The sequence below is a fragment of the Scylla paramamosain genome, chromosome 8, assembly GCF_035594125.1.
Source record: "Scylla paramamosain isolate STU-SP2022 chromosome 8, ASM3559412v1, whole genome shotgun sequence".
Classification (NCBI taxonomy): Eukaryota; Metazoa; Arthropoda; class Malacostraca; order Decapoda; family Portunidae; genus Scylla; species Scylla paramamosain.
Window position 1 is genome coordinate 691,175 of NC_087158.1, and position 15,305 is coordinate 706,479.

Sequence of the window (15,305 nt, forward strand, 5' to 3'; positions counted from 1 at the left end):
ATTGACGTCATCGTTGGAGTTGCCTGAGGCTGCTTGAAACTTGAGTGCGCCGAGTCTTGCCACTCATATACCTCTAGTCCCTTGCGTCACCACTATTCGGGTAGCACATCAGCTCACCACCAGTCTATCATCACCAGCAGTCATGGCCAGCACCAGGTTCGCCGAGGTCCAGATGGCGCCGCCCATCGAGGTGTTCGCCGTGAGCAAAGCCTTCACGGACTCCACTCACGAGAAGAAGGTCAATCTCAGTGTGGGAGGTAAAGACACTCACCGGCTCCTCATAATTGGTGCTCTATAAAGAATGTCTATAGTTGACATTCACTGTATACGTTCAGACTGCATAGAGTTTAATGCAGCATAAATTCTTTCTTACGCTTTTATTTAAAACTATATTTACGACAAATATAAGAAATAATTGTCATTTTTTTATTTATTTTATTTTATTATTTATTTATCTTTTTTATGGCTTGAAACTCTCGGAAAATGCTGATGGCTGAATGACACTATATTTCTGTGGTTGTGATTGGGGCTTTTTTTTTTTTTACAATTGGCTATATATTTCAGACAAATTAGTTTTCTTAAATTCCTGACGAAAATTTAGCTTTCTTCCTCGCACTTCCGTTGCACTCGAGACAATCAAGGAAATTTGTCGTCAATTAATTTTTTGTTGATTTCGAGAAGGGAACTACTTTTGTCTTTTTGTGTGTGTGTGTATGTGTGTGTGTTTTTGTTTAATATGTTATCTTATTTAATTACAAGCTTCTCTCTCTCTCTCTCTCTCTCTCTCTCTCTCTCTCTCTCTCTCTCTCTCTCTCTCTCTCTCTCTCTCTCTCTCTTGATTTATGATGAGAAGAAATAACACATCAAAACTTATCATAGATACTGAATGTATGAAAGTTTATCATGGATTAGATGCTGAACACATCAAAGCTCATCATAATAAAATTGTATCTGGTACATGTAATGTCAGTACAAGGCAGTGTGTTACAGCAGCTTTTGGTCAACTTTTTTCAGAGTAAAGCACTGTGGGTACAAGTGGGTACAAATTGTGTAGCCCACTTTATTGGCAAGGCAGAGTGTAATCTATTCTGTCACTGACTGTAATTGCAAGGCAGATGTAAGCTATACTGTCACAAATAAACCATATAGACCTGGCATGCACAAACATAATATATTTTTTGGGGAAATTATACGGCAATAATATTCTTGAAATGTATAGAGGTAGGCCCAGTAAACACTTGAACCCACTAAGCAGGACCTGAAGTATGTAAGCTAGTGAAGTACCAGCTAGTGCTGGTATGAACCAGTGAGTTGGGTGCTGACTGTGAAGAGTACTTGTGCACCCCTCATGAGAGAATCCTTTCCTACTATCTATAGGTGTGTTTTTGACATGATAAAGCTTCAAGTTGTGATCACAGTGATAAAGATGTTATCAGGCGAGATAGAGATGCAGCACATCCACCATGGAATGTCTTCAAGTATTTAGACACGCCTGTCAATAGATGTCCATTTGCTTGTTACAGTATTGATCTAGAAGACTGCAAGGCAGAATGCTTCCTACAGTAAAAACAAAAATATATGTATAGTTCTTGGAATGTGAAAGTAGAATGTGTGATTTACAGAAGTATATTTTATTATGTATTTCTCTATTCTTTTATCTTATGAAATTCAGATTCCTATAAAATGTACCAGAAGACATTATTCATCATAAATTTATCATTTACCTAGAAAAGGAATTCCTGATTCACAAAAAATTCAGAATACTTTATACTCCCATTTAGCTCATAAAATTTGAATTGCATTAAAAGGTTGTGGATTTAAATTTTATTTTGCATAGTGAATGTAGCTTGTGAGTGTATGCAACATATAGTAAGCTTAGAGAAAGACTGCAGAATACTGAAGACTGAGAATGCAACATGTAGCAACAAATGGGCAAGATGGACTGGAGCACTTTGGCATAAATAGCAATTCCTTTTGGTCGTGAAGAGAAATGTTGATATTTCTGAGATACAGCTCATGAGGTGGTGGTAATTCATATGTTGTAGTAAATGATAGAAGCATACAAGGAAATCCAGGGAACTGTTGCCTTCATTGACAATGAGAAAACTTTGTATGTTTGTCTGTCAGTCTGTGTTAAACAATTATAACTGTCATGCACTGCTACAGCTGCCAAATTTAGATTCCAATACTACTTACTGTGACACCTCCAGGACAAGGATACCATTATTATGTTCAAGTTTATTATATATTTTGGAGTACCTATATCAGTGTATACATGTTTAGCATACCTGTGTAAATGTTTTGATATATTTGTGTGTGTGTGTGTGTGTGTGTGTGTGTGTGTGTGTGTGTGTGTGTGTGTGTGTGTGTGTGTGTGTGTGTTTACCTAGTTGTATTTACCTAGTTGTGTTTTACAAAAAAAGAAGTATGCTTATGCTGTCCCGTCTCCATATCTATAAGCATCCAGTTTAACTTTAAATTCATGAATATTTGTTGCATGTACCACTGTTTCATCTGTGTTGTTCCATATTTCTATGCCTCTATTTGGGAAGCCATATTTCTTGATGTCTCTTGTACTTGCTGTTTTCCTCAATTTCACTCCATGTCCTCTTGTATCTCTTTGAGTCCCACACAAATAAGTCTTCTTTGTCAACTTGATCCTTATCTTCAAAGCTCTGTATATAGCAATCAGGTCCCCTCTTTCTCTTCTCTGTTGTAATGATGGAAGCTTTAATCTCCTTAATCTTTCTTCATAGGCTAAATCTCTCAAACTTGGTACCAATTTGGTTGCAGCTCTTTGGATCCTTTCTATTTTCCTTATTTTCTTTTTATTATGGGATGACCAAACAATTGTGGCATATTCCAGTTTTGGTTGAATCACATATTCCATCAACTTTTTCATCATCTCTTAAGGGGGGTTCTACTCATACTGCTCTTCTAGACAGGGTGGAATCAAAAGCTTTTCATCTCATCAACTCCTCTCCTCTAACTGACTGTCTTCAGCCTCTCTCTCACCGCCGCAATATTGCATATCTAGCTGTCTTCTACCGCTGTTTTCATGCTAACTGCTCTTCTGATGTTGCTAACTGCATGCCTCCCCTCCTTCCGTGGCCTCGCTGCACAAGACTTTCTTCTTTCTCTCACCCCTATTCTGTCCACCTCTCTATTGCAAGAGTTAACCAGTATTCTCAATCATTCATCCCTTTCTCTGGTAAACTCTGGAACTCCCTGCCTGCTTCTGTATTTCCACCTTCCTATGACTTGGATTCCTTCAAGAGAGAGGTTTCAAGACACTTATCCACCAGTTTTTGACCACTGCTTTGACCCTTTTATGGGACTGGCATTTCAGTGGGCATTTTTTTTTATTAGATTTTTGTTGCCCTTGGCCAGTATCCTTCCTACATAAAAAAAAAAAAAAAAAATCCAATTGGACACTCCATCCAGTCCTTGAGCCTTACTTACATCCAAATCTTTCATAATCTTAATTTCACTTATGTCCACCTGTATCTCTCTCTTCACATTGTCTGTGTGCCATGCTCTTTCTCCTTCAATTTTGCTTTCTTTGGTGAATACTGACTGGAAGCTCTCTTCCGCTCTAGACAGATTTTTCCTTCCTTAAAAGAACATACTGTGGTACTGTGTATGCTTCCTGCCAGTTGTTCACAACATTCCTTAAGTATCCAGTTGGACACTCCATCCAGTCCTTGAGCCTTACTTACATCCAAATCTTTCATAATCTTCTTAATTTCACTTATGTCCACCTGTATCTCTCTCTTCACATTGTCTGTGTGCCATGCTCTTTCTCCTTCAATTTTGCTTTCTTTGGTGAATACTGACTTGTTCATTAATTCCGCTTGTAACCATGTACTCGTATCTTCATATGTAATGTCATCTTTTGTTAATTTATCTATTGTTTGCTTGTTTTTCATCTTCCCATTCATATATCTGAAGAATAACTTTGGCTCATCTTTGCATTTGTTAACTATATCTTTCTCATAATTCCTTTCTTCTTCTCTCAGGATTCTGACATATTTGTTTCTTGCCTTCTTGAATTCTTCCCATTTCTCACTTCCTCCTTTTTTTCTCCATCTATTCCATGCTGTTTCTTTTTCTTTTCTTGCTGTTTTACATCTCATATTAAACCAGTCTTTTTTTTTTTTTTTCACTTCCTGTATTTTGATCTTCGGTACATATCTACTGACCCCTTCATTATAAATTTCCATGGATATACCCCACTTTTCCTGCATATTACTTGCTGTGAACAGTTGTTTCCATTTAGCCTCAGCAAAATATTCCCTCAACCTAATAAAATCTGCTTTCCTGTAATTATATCGCCCATTCTTGTAAATTTCATTCCTATTTTCTATTGGACCACTGCCTATACTGAATTCAATTAGCAGATGGTCACTTTTACCTAGTGGGCACTGATAATTTATTCCTTCAACGATGTCCATTTTCTTTGTAAACAACAAGTCTAGCCTTGATGCCTCTTCATTACCCCCAAATCTTGTATTTTCTCCAATCCATTGGGTCATAGTATTTGTCATTATTAAATTTAGAAGCATATATCCCCATGACTCTTCTCCTCTGTCCATGGTCCACTCTTCCCAGCATACCTCCTTGCAATTAAAGTCACCCATAAGTGTTATATTATTACTCTCTGCCAGTATTCTCTCCAAGCAGTTACTAGTATCTCTTAACAATAATTTATAATCCTCTTGTATCCATGCATTTGTCTTTGGGGGTGCATAAGCCACTGCAAAATCTCTTCTTCCTTCTCCCTTCCTTTTTGTTTTAATTTTAATTACTTCCGCCATTCCTTCTCCCATTTCGACATCTTCCATTGTTATACTCTTCTTTGTAAGTAACATGATTCCTCCCCCTTTCTTATTATTTCTATGTTTTATCCACACATTATAATTACAATTACCAATTCTTATATTTTCTGTTGTCTCATTTAGTTTAACTTCAGTAATATCCATGACGTAGGGCTGCTTTATCTTCATATAATTATTCAATTCTCACAATGTTGATATTAAACCATTTATATTTGTATGTGCCACTGTTCACTTTATATTTTTCCATACGTTATTTACATTTCCTGTTCTTTTTTTTTATCAGATACCACTTCCTGAGCTTCTCATCTTTTACCTTCCAATAGAACTTTTTTTCTCTTCCTCCATTCTGTTCTCATTTTTTTGCCTTTGCTTCTTTTATTAAATCGTTTACCTTGAGTCTCTCCTCATTCATGTCCCTCTTTATCCAAACTTTCCTGTATTGCTCTATCTTATCCAGTTTCCATCCATATATCACTTCCATGGCTGTTGTTTGTGCTAAATTTTACTTTCAGTGGTCGCTCTCCTCCTGTATACTTCCCCAGTCTATACATTTCTTCAATTTCACTTATCCAGTCCTCACTTTCTCTCAGTATATTTCTTACAATGTCCTCTGCTACCTTTTTTTTTGCTCTTTTTCCCTCTTGTATCTTACTGGCTCTGTTTCCTCTTTTAATCCATATATAACAATACATTTCTTTTTGTCCACTGTGTCCCTTACCATCGATTCCTTCTGTTTGATCACTTTCACAGTTTCCTTACTTAAATCTGTCTTTTCCTTCTTTTGCACTTCTATGATTTCTGTAAAATTAACTTTTTCTTCCTCTTTTTCCTTCCTCCGGATTTGATGTTCACTTTTTATCCCTATCACTTAATTTTCCAGTTTTTTAACAATATCATTGTTTTCCTTCAATTTTGTTTTTAGATCGGCGCATAGTGATTTCAATTCTTTGTTTACCTCTTCCAGGTCATGTTGTTGTTTTTCAATGAGGTCACTGATCATCCCCTCCATTAAAACAAATTTCCTTCCTTGCATTTTCCCATGTAGTTCATTGTCTTCCTCAAATCCTGTGAATGGTGATCCCATTGACAACATTCCACTCCCACCTATGGCATCTGCCTTGCTGGAGCTTTTACTCATTTTATTACATCTGTTATTACTTAAATCTTCCCTTATTTTTTTTATTTCTGGAGACAGGACAAGTTTACTTGAACACAGCTCCTACCTGGGAACACATTCTAGGCTCCGAGTGGTGGCCATGGTCAAGCAAAATCTTTCTCTGCTGGAGCTTGGATCACTGCTTGTTTACTCAATGACGAGTCGAGTAAACATTTATATATGTGTTATATATGTGTGTGTGTGTGTGTGTGTGTGACATTATTTAAGCTTGAACTTATAATTCATATTTCCTTAGTGACAATAACAAAAATATTTATATTGTGTCACAGTTAATGTGTTAGTGCTGTTGAGACAGAGGTGTTTGTATGTGTTGGATTATTATTATTATTTTATTTACTGTTATTGTTATTATTATTATTATTAGTAGTAGTAGTAGTAGTAGTATTACTACTGTTATTATTATTATTATTATTATTATTATTATTATTATTATTATTATTATTATTATTATTACTGTATTTATTATGAATTTTTTAAGAGCACAAATTTCATGTGTGAGTATGTGAGTAAATATTTTAACCTTTACAAGCCTGTAACTGTTGCCTTCCCTTGGCCAGCTTACCGCACAGACGATAGCAAGCCATGGGTGCTGCCAGTGGTGAGGAAGGTGGAGAAGATGCTGGCAGAGGACGACTCTCTCAACCACGAGTACTTCCCCATCCTTGGCCTGGAGGCGTTCAGCACAGCTGCCTCCAAGATCCTGCTGGGAGACTCACACCCAGCGTTTGGCGAGGGCAGGGTGAGGCTGTATTCTGTGTGGTGGGGAGGCTTGGTGTAACATGTAGTCTGGAAGCAGAGTGGTGTGTTATTTCTCATATTTTTCATCTTTTTATGTAAGAGGGGCATAAACAAAAAGCAAGTAAAAAAGGCATACTGAGGTGCCATTTGCAAAAGAGATGTCAAAAGGATCATCCAAAATTGGAGAATGTTGTGACCTGGTGACATGAAGTACAACTGGTCAGCATGGTGCAGAATGATTGGCTAGTAGGAGAGAGGCCCAAGTGTTGTTGTGTAAGACCTGAAAGAGAGGCAGGAGTGTGAGGTGAATGTGCACTGTAAGCATAATGTATAATTTTGTCTTGTGTTGTGAATGTGTTTGTGTGAATAGGATACAAAGATGAGGCAGGCTGAGGGAAAGGTCCCTTGGTTGTGTAAGACTTGAAAGGGAGGCAGGCGTGTGAGGTGAACATGCAGTGTATATTATGTATTGTGTTGTGAATGTGTAATGCAGTTTGTGTAATGCAGAGTGGCCTCCTCTCCAGGTCACCTCAGTGCAGACACTCTCCGGCACGGGTGGTCTGCGTGTGGCAGCAGACTTCCTGCACGGAGTCCTCAAGTATACCTCTGTGTACTATTCCAGCCCAACTTGGGGTGAGTCACACTGTCTGCTGTCACTGTCATGATGTGGAAAACAATTATGTATTAAGAATTTATCATCAGTCTGGTCGGTTTTGAAACTGATGATGTGTGTGAGAGTTTTGTCAGTAACCAGCAATACACAATTCATTATCTTAATATAGTACTCTGAGAGGAAAGATTATCTACCAGAGCAACCCATAAAGAAGAAAATTGTCTCCTTTATAGCATTTTACAATTCTCTCTCTTAATAACTATCGGCTTTTCTCTTTCTCACTGACAGGTAACCACCGCCTGATCTTCCAGCTCGCCGGCTTCACCAACCTGTGCACTTACCGCTACTGGGATGCTGAGAAACGTGGCCTCAACATTGAGGGAATGCTGGAGGACTTGTCCAAGGCTCCTGAGAACTCTGTGGTCATCCTACATGCATGTGCTCACAATCCTACTGGTGTTGATCCCACACAGGTGAGACAAAGATATCTCCTCTTCCTTCTTTCATACTGTGTACTCTAATTATTGATTTCCCCTAGCTAGTATTAGTGCTGCATGCTGCTCTCAGCACCTGATGTGCTTTTGTACACTCGATGTACATCAGCTTGGTGTTGCTGCCACGTGGCTAGTCCTGAGAAGCCTCATCTGAATACCAAGCAAACTTTGACCTTTAAATTTCATTGTTGCAGGACCAGTGGAAGAGGATTGCTGACTTGATTGAGAGCAGAAAGCTTTTCCCTCTGTTTGATTCAGCCTACCAAGGGTTTGCCTCCGGAGACCTGGACCACGACGCTTGGGCCGTGCGCTACTTTGCCGACCGTGGCTTTGAGATGATGGGCACTCAGTCCTTCTCCAAGAACTTTGGCCTTTATAGTGAGTTTCACAGGAACAGACATTATCTTAATTTTGAGTATTGAAAACATAGTTTCCATATAAAGATGACCAGAGAATTGTTAGATTGGAATGTGCTTATGCATTGAGTGGTGGTGTTGAAATGTAACTCTTTGTAACAGAGGGTCATTTTATGTGTGTCATATAACAGTCATACTTTTTCCTTATAGTAGCCATATTAAAGTATGCTTGTCTGCCATATCAGTGATTTAGTTTCAGGATAATGATAAGACATTCATTTAAATGAGGACTGAATGTCCCCCTCAGATGAGCGCATTGGTAACCTGGTGCTGATGCTGAAGGACCCCTCCTGCATCCCTGCTGTGCGGTCCCAGCTGACCCTGCTGGTGCGAGGCTGCTACTCCAACCCTCCCTGCCACGGTGCACGCATTGTCACCAAGGTGCTCACTGACCCAGCTCTCTTTGAGGAATGGTGAGTGAGGAGTTGTGTGTACAGTTATAGCTCTCTACATGCTGCTGTCATCATTAGTTGTTACCTCTTCTTGCTCTCTGAATGATATCAGAAAGGACATTTTATGGGTCTGTAAAGAAAATTTAATCTGTGGGAAGAATGGGGAAAAATCGTATGTAGAATTACAGTAAGATTGATATAGACTAGTTGGGGCCCAAGCCAATATGTTCAAGTAACATTGTACTAAGTGTCATGCAGCCTGTCTTTTCCTGTGCTGGACTTATGGTACACAAGGCATTAGTGTGGATTACACCACTGGTGTTTCACTGCGACATCATCAACAAGTTCAAGTACAGGATGCTATCATTTTGTAGGTATTGCACCAAACGTTTGAGGTAACATGGGCTACAAACATTATTCTTTCTTGAGTAAACATTGAGTTCATGAGACTGTCCCTTTCCACCAGGGGCTAACAGGGCTAAGAGTGTGAATGATGTATGCATGAGTGTGTGGTGCTTTGTCAGGGCCACCCTATGTAGGATTGCTGACTGACAGGGCTAAGAGTGTGAATGATGTATGTATGAGTGTGTAGTGCTTTGTCAGGACCACCCTATGTAGGATTGCTGACCTGGTATATAAAATAAGCATTAATACAAAAGCTAGTCAGTTATCTCAGTATAATATTAAGTAGAATATACGGAAGGACCCTCAATAGGCTGACGATAACCACTACAGGAAGGAATGCATCCGGACAATGAGTGGACGCATCAAGGAGATGAGAAAAGGCCTGAGGGAGCGACTGGAGAAGCTGGGGACTCCTGGTACCTGGGACCACATCACTGCCCAGATTGGGATGTTCTCCTTCACTGGCATGACAGGTAAGCATCCCGCTACTGTCTTCTGTCAAGTGTGGTCTGAGTGAGCTTGGTCTTATCATGATGAGTGAGTTGTGTAATATCTTTGTGAAGGGGTTGGTGCTTGGTCTGCCTTGTATGTATTTGACTGATGGTGTCAGGCACCAATTATTTATATATTTATCTATATGCCAGGTTTCTTTAATAAGTGACCAGCATATTTTCTGTTATTGGTTTGAGCTGCTTAGTCTTTTATACTGGCCAGAAATGCAGGATTGAGCTTGTATGCAATTCTAAGTTTGTCAAGACAAACAGGATGTCACTATAAATGATATTCTAGGTCTAGATAAGATTTTTTTCTGGGCAGTGTTATCTTACTGCATCCCTTCCTCAGCTGCACAAGCCAAGCACCTCGCCGACAAGTATCACATCTTCCTCCTCTCCAGCGGAAGGATAAACATGTGTGGCATCACCACCGGCAACATTGACTATGTTGCTGAGGCCATCCACGATGCCGTCTCCAACGTTACCCAGGCTTAGAGGTCCTGAATTCAGGGTGGTAGTTCAGCATTCACATGCTGTAGTGTTGTAATTCCACAGAGGAAGATACAGAAAGTGCGCATGTGTAGGGCAGTCTGTCACAGCATTAATTGTTTTTAGTTCTAAGTCACAGTGTTATGGTACTTGTTAAAACATTTAAATTATCATCTTTGTGAGATTACTTTTTTTATTCCTGCATTTAATGAGTCAGTACTCATCTGTGATAATTAAATTAGTAAGAAGTCTAAAAAATGTTAACAAATTGTTATTAATGCAAGCATTACCAAAGAGGAGATCTGTGAGGGGACGGGAAAGGAAGCACCAGCACAGCGACGGTGTGGCTCTGCTCGCCAGCTCAGGTGGAGAACCCAGCACTGCTCAGCACAATAGGAAACACAGGGTCATGCACTGCATATTCCAGTACAACTATTTTTACCATTTAGATAGAAGTAGAAAAAGGGTTATACCTTGAATTTTTGGTACCTTCAGTTTAATGGTAAAAAAAAAAGATTATCGTACTTCCTTTAATATTCCTTGTAAGTTCATTCAGACCACATCTCTGATGTAGCTTCACAATAAATTAAAATAAAATAAAAAAATAAATAAAATATTGAATACACTAACTGACAGCCTTTTGCAGAAGTCACTCCATCAGAGAAAGGTAATGTGTCTAGAATATGCGTGAAGCAGCAGACTTTGAGGCAAGCTGTTGTTGGACACTGGTTGAGTGCATGACGTATGGGAGCCAGTGCCTGGTACTCACTCTGGGGCGTGCAGCCTTGTGGAGAAATTCACAGGTGCTCAGATGCAATGTTTCATGTATTGTTTAACAGCAGCAGCAGGGAATTGCAAAGAGCAACAACATGTAAATATCTAAGATGTATATTTATATACACAAGCCTTCAGCTCATCAATAAATAATATCTTGTCCACCATGTTTTCCTTCTGACCTGTGTCCTTTATATGAGGAATTAAGGCTGTTGTGAATATAACCTTTGATACATCTACACATGTGATCTTGTAGAAAGGTCTCTCAGAAAATTAAGCCAAAACAATATTTTTATAAATGTAACAAAGATATTGTGATCCATCTGGAATACTGAGTGAAAATTCGAATAGGTAAGTCATACAAGGAGCCAACATAGGCAAATGTACAAAATATTTTGAAAACACTTTCATGATTGAGACCAGCTGGAGCAGCTGACTGTGGTGGTGGAAAAGATGCCATGTCACACCTGAGGCACAAACATGTAAATGAGCTGGATAGGTCAGGTCTTCATGCCACAAATGATCTCCTGAAGGGTCTCTCTTTGTCCTTCCTTCACCAGCTGGATGACAAGAGCATGGAATTGTTCACTGCCACTCATAAAGTCCACCAGGTTGTGCATGGTGATCCCCAGCCTGTTGAAGGTTGTGTTTAGTAGTGAAGGAGAACCCATCTACCTAACATCTTGACATTTCGCAAGTTAACAATTAATTAACCACTCAATCACAAAAAACAACGGTCAATAAACTTAATATATCCAATGAAATGTAATAGGTTTGATGAAAACATTATGAAGTACCAGGTTGCAAGGTCTAACTTGTCTAACATCCCATGTCTATTCATAAAAGTAGCAGCCCAAATTATTTCCTATCCAACAAAGGATTTCAATCCTGACCTCTTGGTTGTAAGCCAAGAGCAGCAACCACTACATCACTCACTATGCTACACCATAATAACAAATAAAGAAGCAATAAGTCACCCACCTGTGATCAGTGACACGATCTTGGGGAAAGTTGTATGTCCTTATTTTTTCAGATCGTCCCTTTGCTCCAACCTTGAGGAAGAAGGTTATAAAGGACAAAAAATTACAAACTCAGACTCCGAAAATGAAAATTTACCAGAGTTGTTCAGGTAATATATGAGGCATCTAGACTCAGAAGGGTTAAGCCACCAATTTGGCTATTTTCAGTTTTCAAGAGGATGGTGAAGGTGAATCCCTCCTGTGTGTTCTGGTAATAGTCATAACGATATCCAGTCTTCTTATCCCTCTACTGTAGTTGAATTTACTTTTATTACCAAGAAAATGTGGAGTACATACTCATGGCTCTCAGAGACAAACTGCCAATGCCAACAGTGAATGAGTGTGTGGTAAAGATGCACACCTTCCACCCACCAAATCACTGCACTGCACTCAAGGCAACAAAGCAACCACATATACAAAGTTATGTCTACACCACCCTAAGGGTTGAACAGCTCTATTGCTCCTGTTTAATATTAAAAATTTGAGAAAAAATAGTAATCGATAAAATATTAACGGTACATTTTTTTTATTATCTTAACTATTTTGTGATTATGTTTTATTTATGAAAAATAATTACATTATGTACATGTACAATGTACCCTATGTTGTACATGTACATATATTTATATACTATGGATAACTTATCATTTTTATTTATTTATTTATTTATTTATTTATTTATTTTATTTTTATTTATTTATTTATTTATTTTTATTTATTTATTTATTATTATTTTTTTTTTTTGTGGGATAGGGGGATTACATTAGACTGTACAATTATATTGGTATATAATACATTGGTTTTTAATTATGTTCTGTGGAAGTAATTCATACATCAGCTTTAAGTGCAATGATCTCAAGACTATCATTTGGCAGCTTCACCCTTCTGACTTTAGGCACCTCATGTAAGAAGTCAATTTTCACAAACAAATGATGAAATATATCTATCAATTGGTCTTGAAAGTGAATGCAATTAAATGACAGAAAACCTATTCTCAGTTAATCTTTCTGTGGCACTGTGATGAACTACTACCTGCAACTTCCGGCTTGAGTTGTACTTCTGAGTGTCTTGTTCAAGCTGTTGCTGATACAGGAGAGCTCGAAGCTTCCTCAAACACTGCTCTCTGTTCCGCTGCTGTGACCGCTCATTTTGGCTCTCCACTGCCAACCCTGAACAATTTGTGTGCAGCTATACATATTTACATAAAACTTGATATGTTTTGGGCATTTCACAGAGTTAGATGAAGTTATGCACCCGATTTCTTTGCATTAAACATATATATGAAGGTCATTTCTAGCAAACTTCACCTTCAACTAATATTTGAGCTAGTAGAGTCCAGGCTGACCTCTGAAAGTAGTCTTAGTGAGAACTGTACTCTTTTAGAAATACAAGCCAAGGGTCAACAGATGAAGCCTTACCTGTTGGGAGGTGAAGTATTCTTACGGCACTGTCTGTGGTGTTGACGTGCTGCCCACCTGCCCCACTGGCCCTCTTGGTCTCAATCTTCAGGTCCTTGTCTAACAACTGTATATCAATCTGCCAGACAGAGCCAACAGTTACTTGATGAATTATGAACCTGGAATTATCATCGGTTTTAGTGATATCTTGATTAGCAAAGGGGCCAATCACAAGGCTTTCTTAATGCATTTCTCTCTTGGTATAGCCTGACATAACTTTTCTTCTATTTCCTTTTTACTAGCACATATTTGACATCTCTCAATTGTCACATGTAGTCAAATACTGGTCTCTCTCTGATACAAGATGCTGATCCCAATATCAAGGAAAGTCAGCATTACAAAATTTGAGATGGGAGAGACAGAGAGAGAAATTACTGTAGCATGCTGAATGAAGTGCATGGAGCCTGTGAAATCACAGAGACAAACAATTTAGAGGCAACAAGACTGATTCTATAACAGACCCAACATTAGGTGTCCTCAACCTGCATACCTTCACAAGTATACAAGGTTTCCAGAAAATATAAAGGCAAGAAAAAACTAACTAAATAAAAATAAATAAATAAATAAATAAATAAATGAAAATAAAAATCTATCTATCTATATAAAAAGCCAGCGATCTCTTACAGGATGGCCCAGATAAGGCACCAAACACTCATACACACTCACCAATCACAAAAATGTATATAAATAAATAAATAGATAAATAATGATGCACTGGTATACTCTCTGCATGAGGATAGACCAGTTTCAGAAAATGCATAGATAGTTTGTGAACAGTTTTGCTAATGATTGTAGTAGCTCACCTCTGTGGGCTGAGGCAAGACAGCAACAGAGACAGTGGATGTGTGTATTCTGCCAGCCTTCTCTGTCTTGGGCACTCTCTGGACACGGTGGATGCCTCCCTCGTACTTGAGGCTGCTGTACACGCTGTCACCACTCAGCACAAGGGAGCCATGTCTCAGGCCACCTGTGGGTGTGCTTGTAAAGACTGTGTGCTGCTCACTGTAACTGATTGTATCTACACAGTAAGAAGCTGATACCCCAACAAAGGAGTGATGGCCAAGACACCACATCACTCATCCACACACACAGGAGAAAAGATATCTCAGATTTAGATGCAAAAATTGAACATACAGGTGACAATTTCTGAACCATCTCAGTGGTAGAACCTTTTGATCCAATAACTTCCCTTACCCTCCATAAGATAGAAAATCCCAAGTTACTGAAAACTTTCTATATTAGAACTATATTAGAATTAGAATATTAGAATTAGGGCCAACTACTCCATATAGGGTGGCCCAAAGTACCATACAGTCACACATACATTATTCATGCTCTTAGCCCCAACAGTCCACTATGGAAAGGGAGTCACATGGCCTGCTGCACTACACCCCAGGAGCCCAGGCACCAGTGTATTAAAAAATAGTGTCTCAAAAATTTAACTTTACTTCACTGACTATATTTTTGCACTCTCCTACAAGGCAATAGTTGTTTCCTAGAGGAATGAAACCCTTATTAGTCTACACTCTCAAGACAGTAATGACAGTTTATCCTTCACTTCTCAATCACTATAATTTCTATGAAGCAAAACAAAATCCCAATCTATAAACATATAGAAAGTTTCTACATAGTGAAGTAAAGAAGGAGACATGTGTGGCTGACCTGGGTCATCCATCTCATTAACAAAGTATCCAGAATGAGGACTCACCAATGTCTGTTGTCTCATAGTCAGTCACTTCTTCCTCCCAGCCTCTGTGCAGTGCATAGGAGAGGTACATGTTGAACACCTCCTGGCAGAAAAGCATTGCCTCCTGCCCTCCCACTCCTGCACTCACCTCCACCACCACATTCCTGCCATCCATCACCTCCTCAGGGATAAGGGCAGAGAACACCTGTGGGTATACATGTATTTAAATGTGTATGGAACCACTATATAGTTCAGCTTATGACTTTTTAACATAATAAAAAATCTTTAAATTTTGGGTTTGTTTCATATGCT

The 15,305-nt window shown here is 38.8% G+C and overlaps 2 protein-coding genes across 3 annotated transcripts in view; one reads left to right on the forward strand and one right to left on the reverse strand.

Moving 5' to 3' along the window:
- LOC135102645 (aspartate aminotransferase, cytoplasmic-like) lies at positions 1–10,992 on the forward strand. 2 transcript variants are annotated; one of them, XM_064007936.1, is made up of 8 exons: positions 1–257; positions 6,573–6,754; positions 7,278–7,386; positions 7,655–7,839; positions 8,055–8,238; positions 8,524–8,689; positions 9,404–9,546; positions 9,917–10,992. In XM_064007936.1, exons 1-8 carry the CDS (start codon positions 143–145, stop codon positions 10,060–10,062), a joined length of 1,230 nt encoding a protein of 409 aa, XP_063864006.1. In that variant the 5' UTR covers positions 1–142; the 3' UTR covers positions 10,063–10,992. The 2 variants fall into 2 exon arrangements, with proteins under 2 accessions (XP_063864006.1, XP_063864007.1); XM_064007937.1 differs by having other exon boundaries at positions 7–257; positions 9,404–9,575; positions 9,890–10,992.
- The window catches only part of LOC135102644 (peptide chain release factor 1-like, mitochondrial), a 6,257-nt gene continuing 1,880 nt past the window's right edge, over positions 10,929–15,305 (reverse strand). The window contains exons 4-9 of the mRNA XM_064007935.1: positions 15,015–15,198; positions 14,110–14,273; positions 13,268–13,385; positions 12,882–13,018; positions 11,812–11,882; positions 10,929–11,463 (exon numbers count right to left, since the gene is read on the reverse strand). Of these exons, the coding sequence (XP_063864005.1) occupies positions 11,331–11,463; positions 11,812–11,882; positions 12,882–13,018; positions 13,268–13,385; positions 14,110–14,273; positions 15,015–15,198 (807 nt within the window). The 3' untranslated portion in view covers positions 10,929–11,330. The remainder of the gene's footprint in view (positions 11,464–11,811; positions 11,883–12,881; positions 13,019–13,267; positions 13,386–14,109; positions 14,274–15,014; positions 15,199–15,305) is intronic.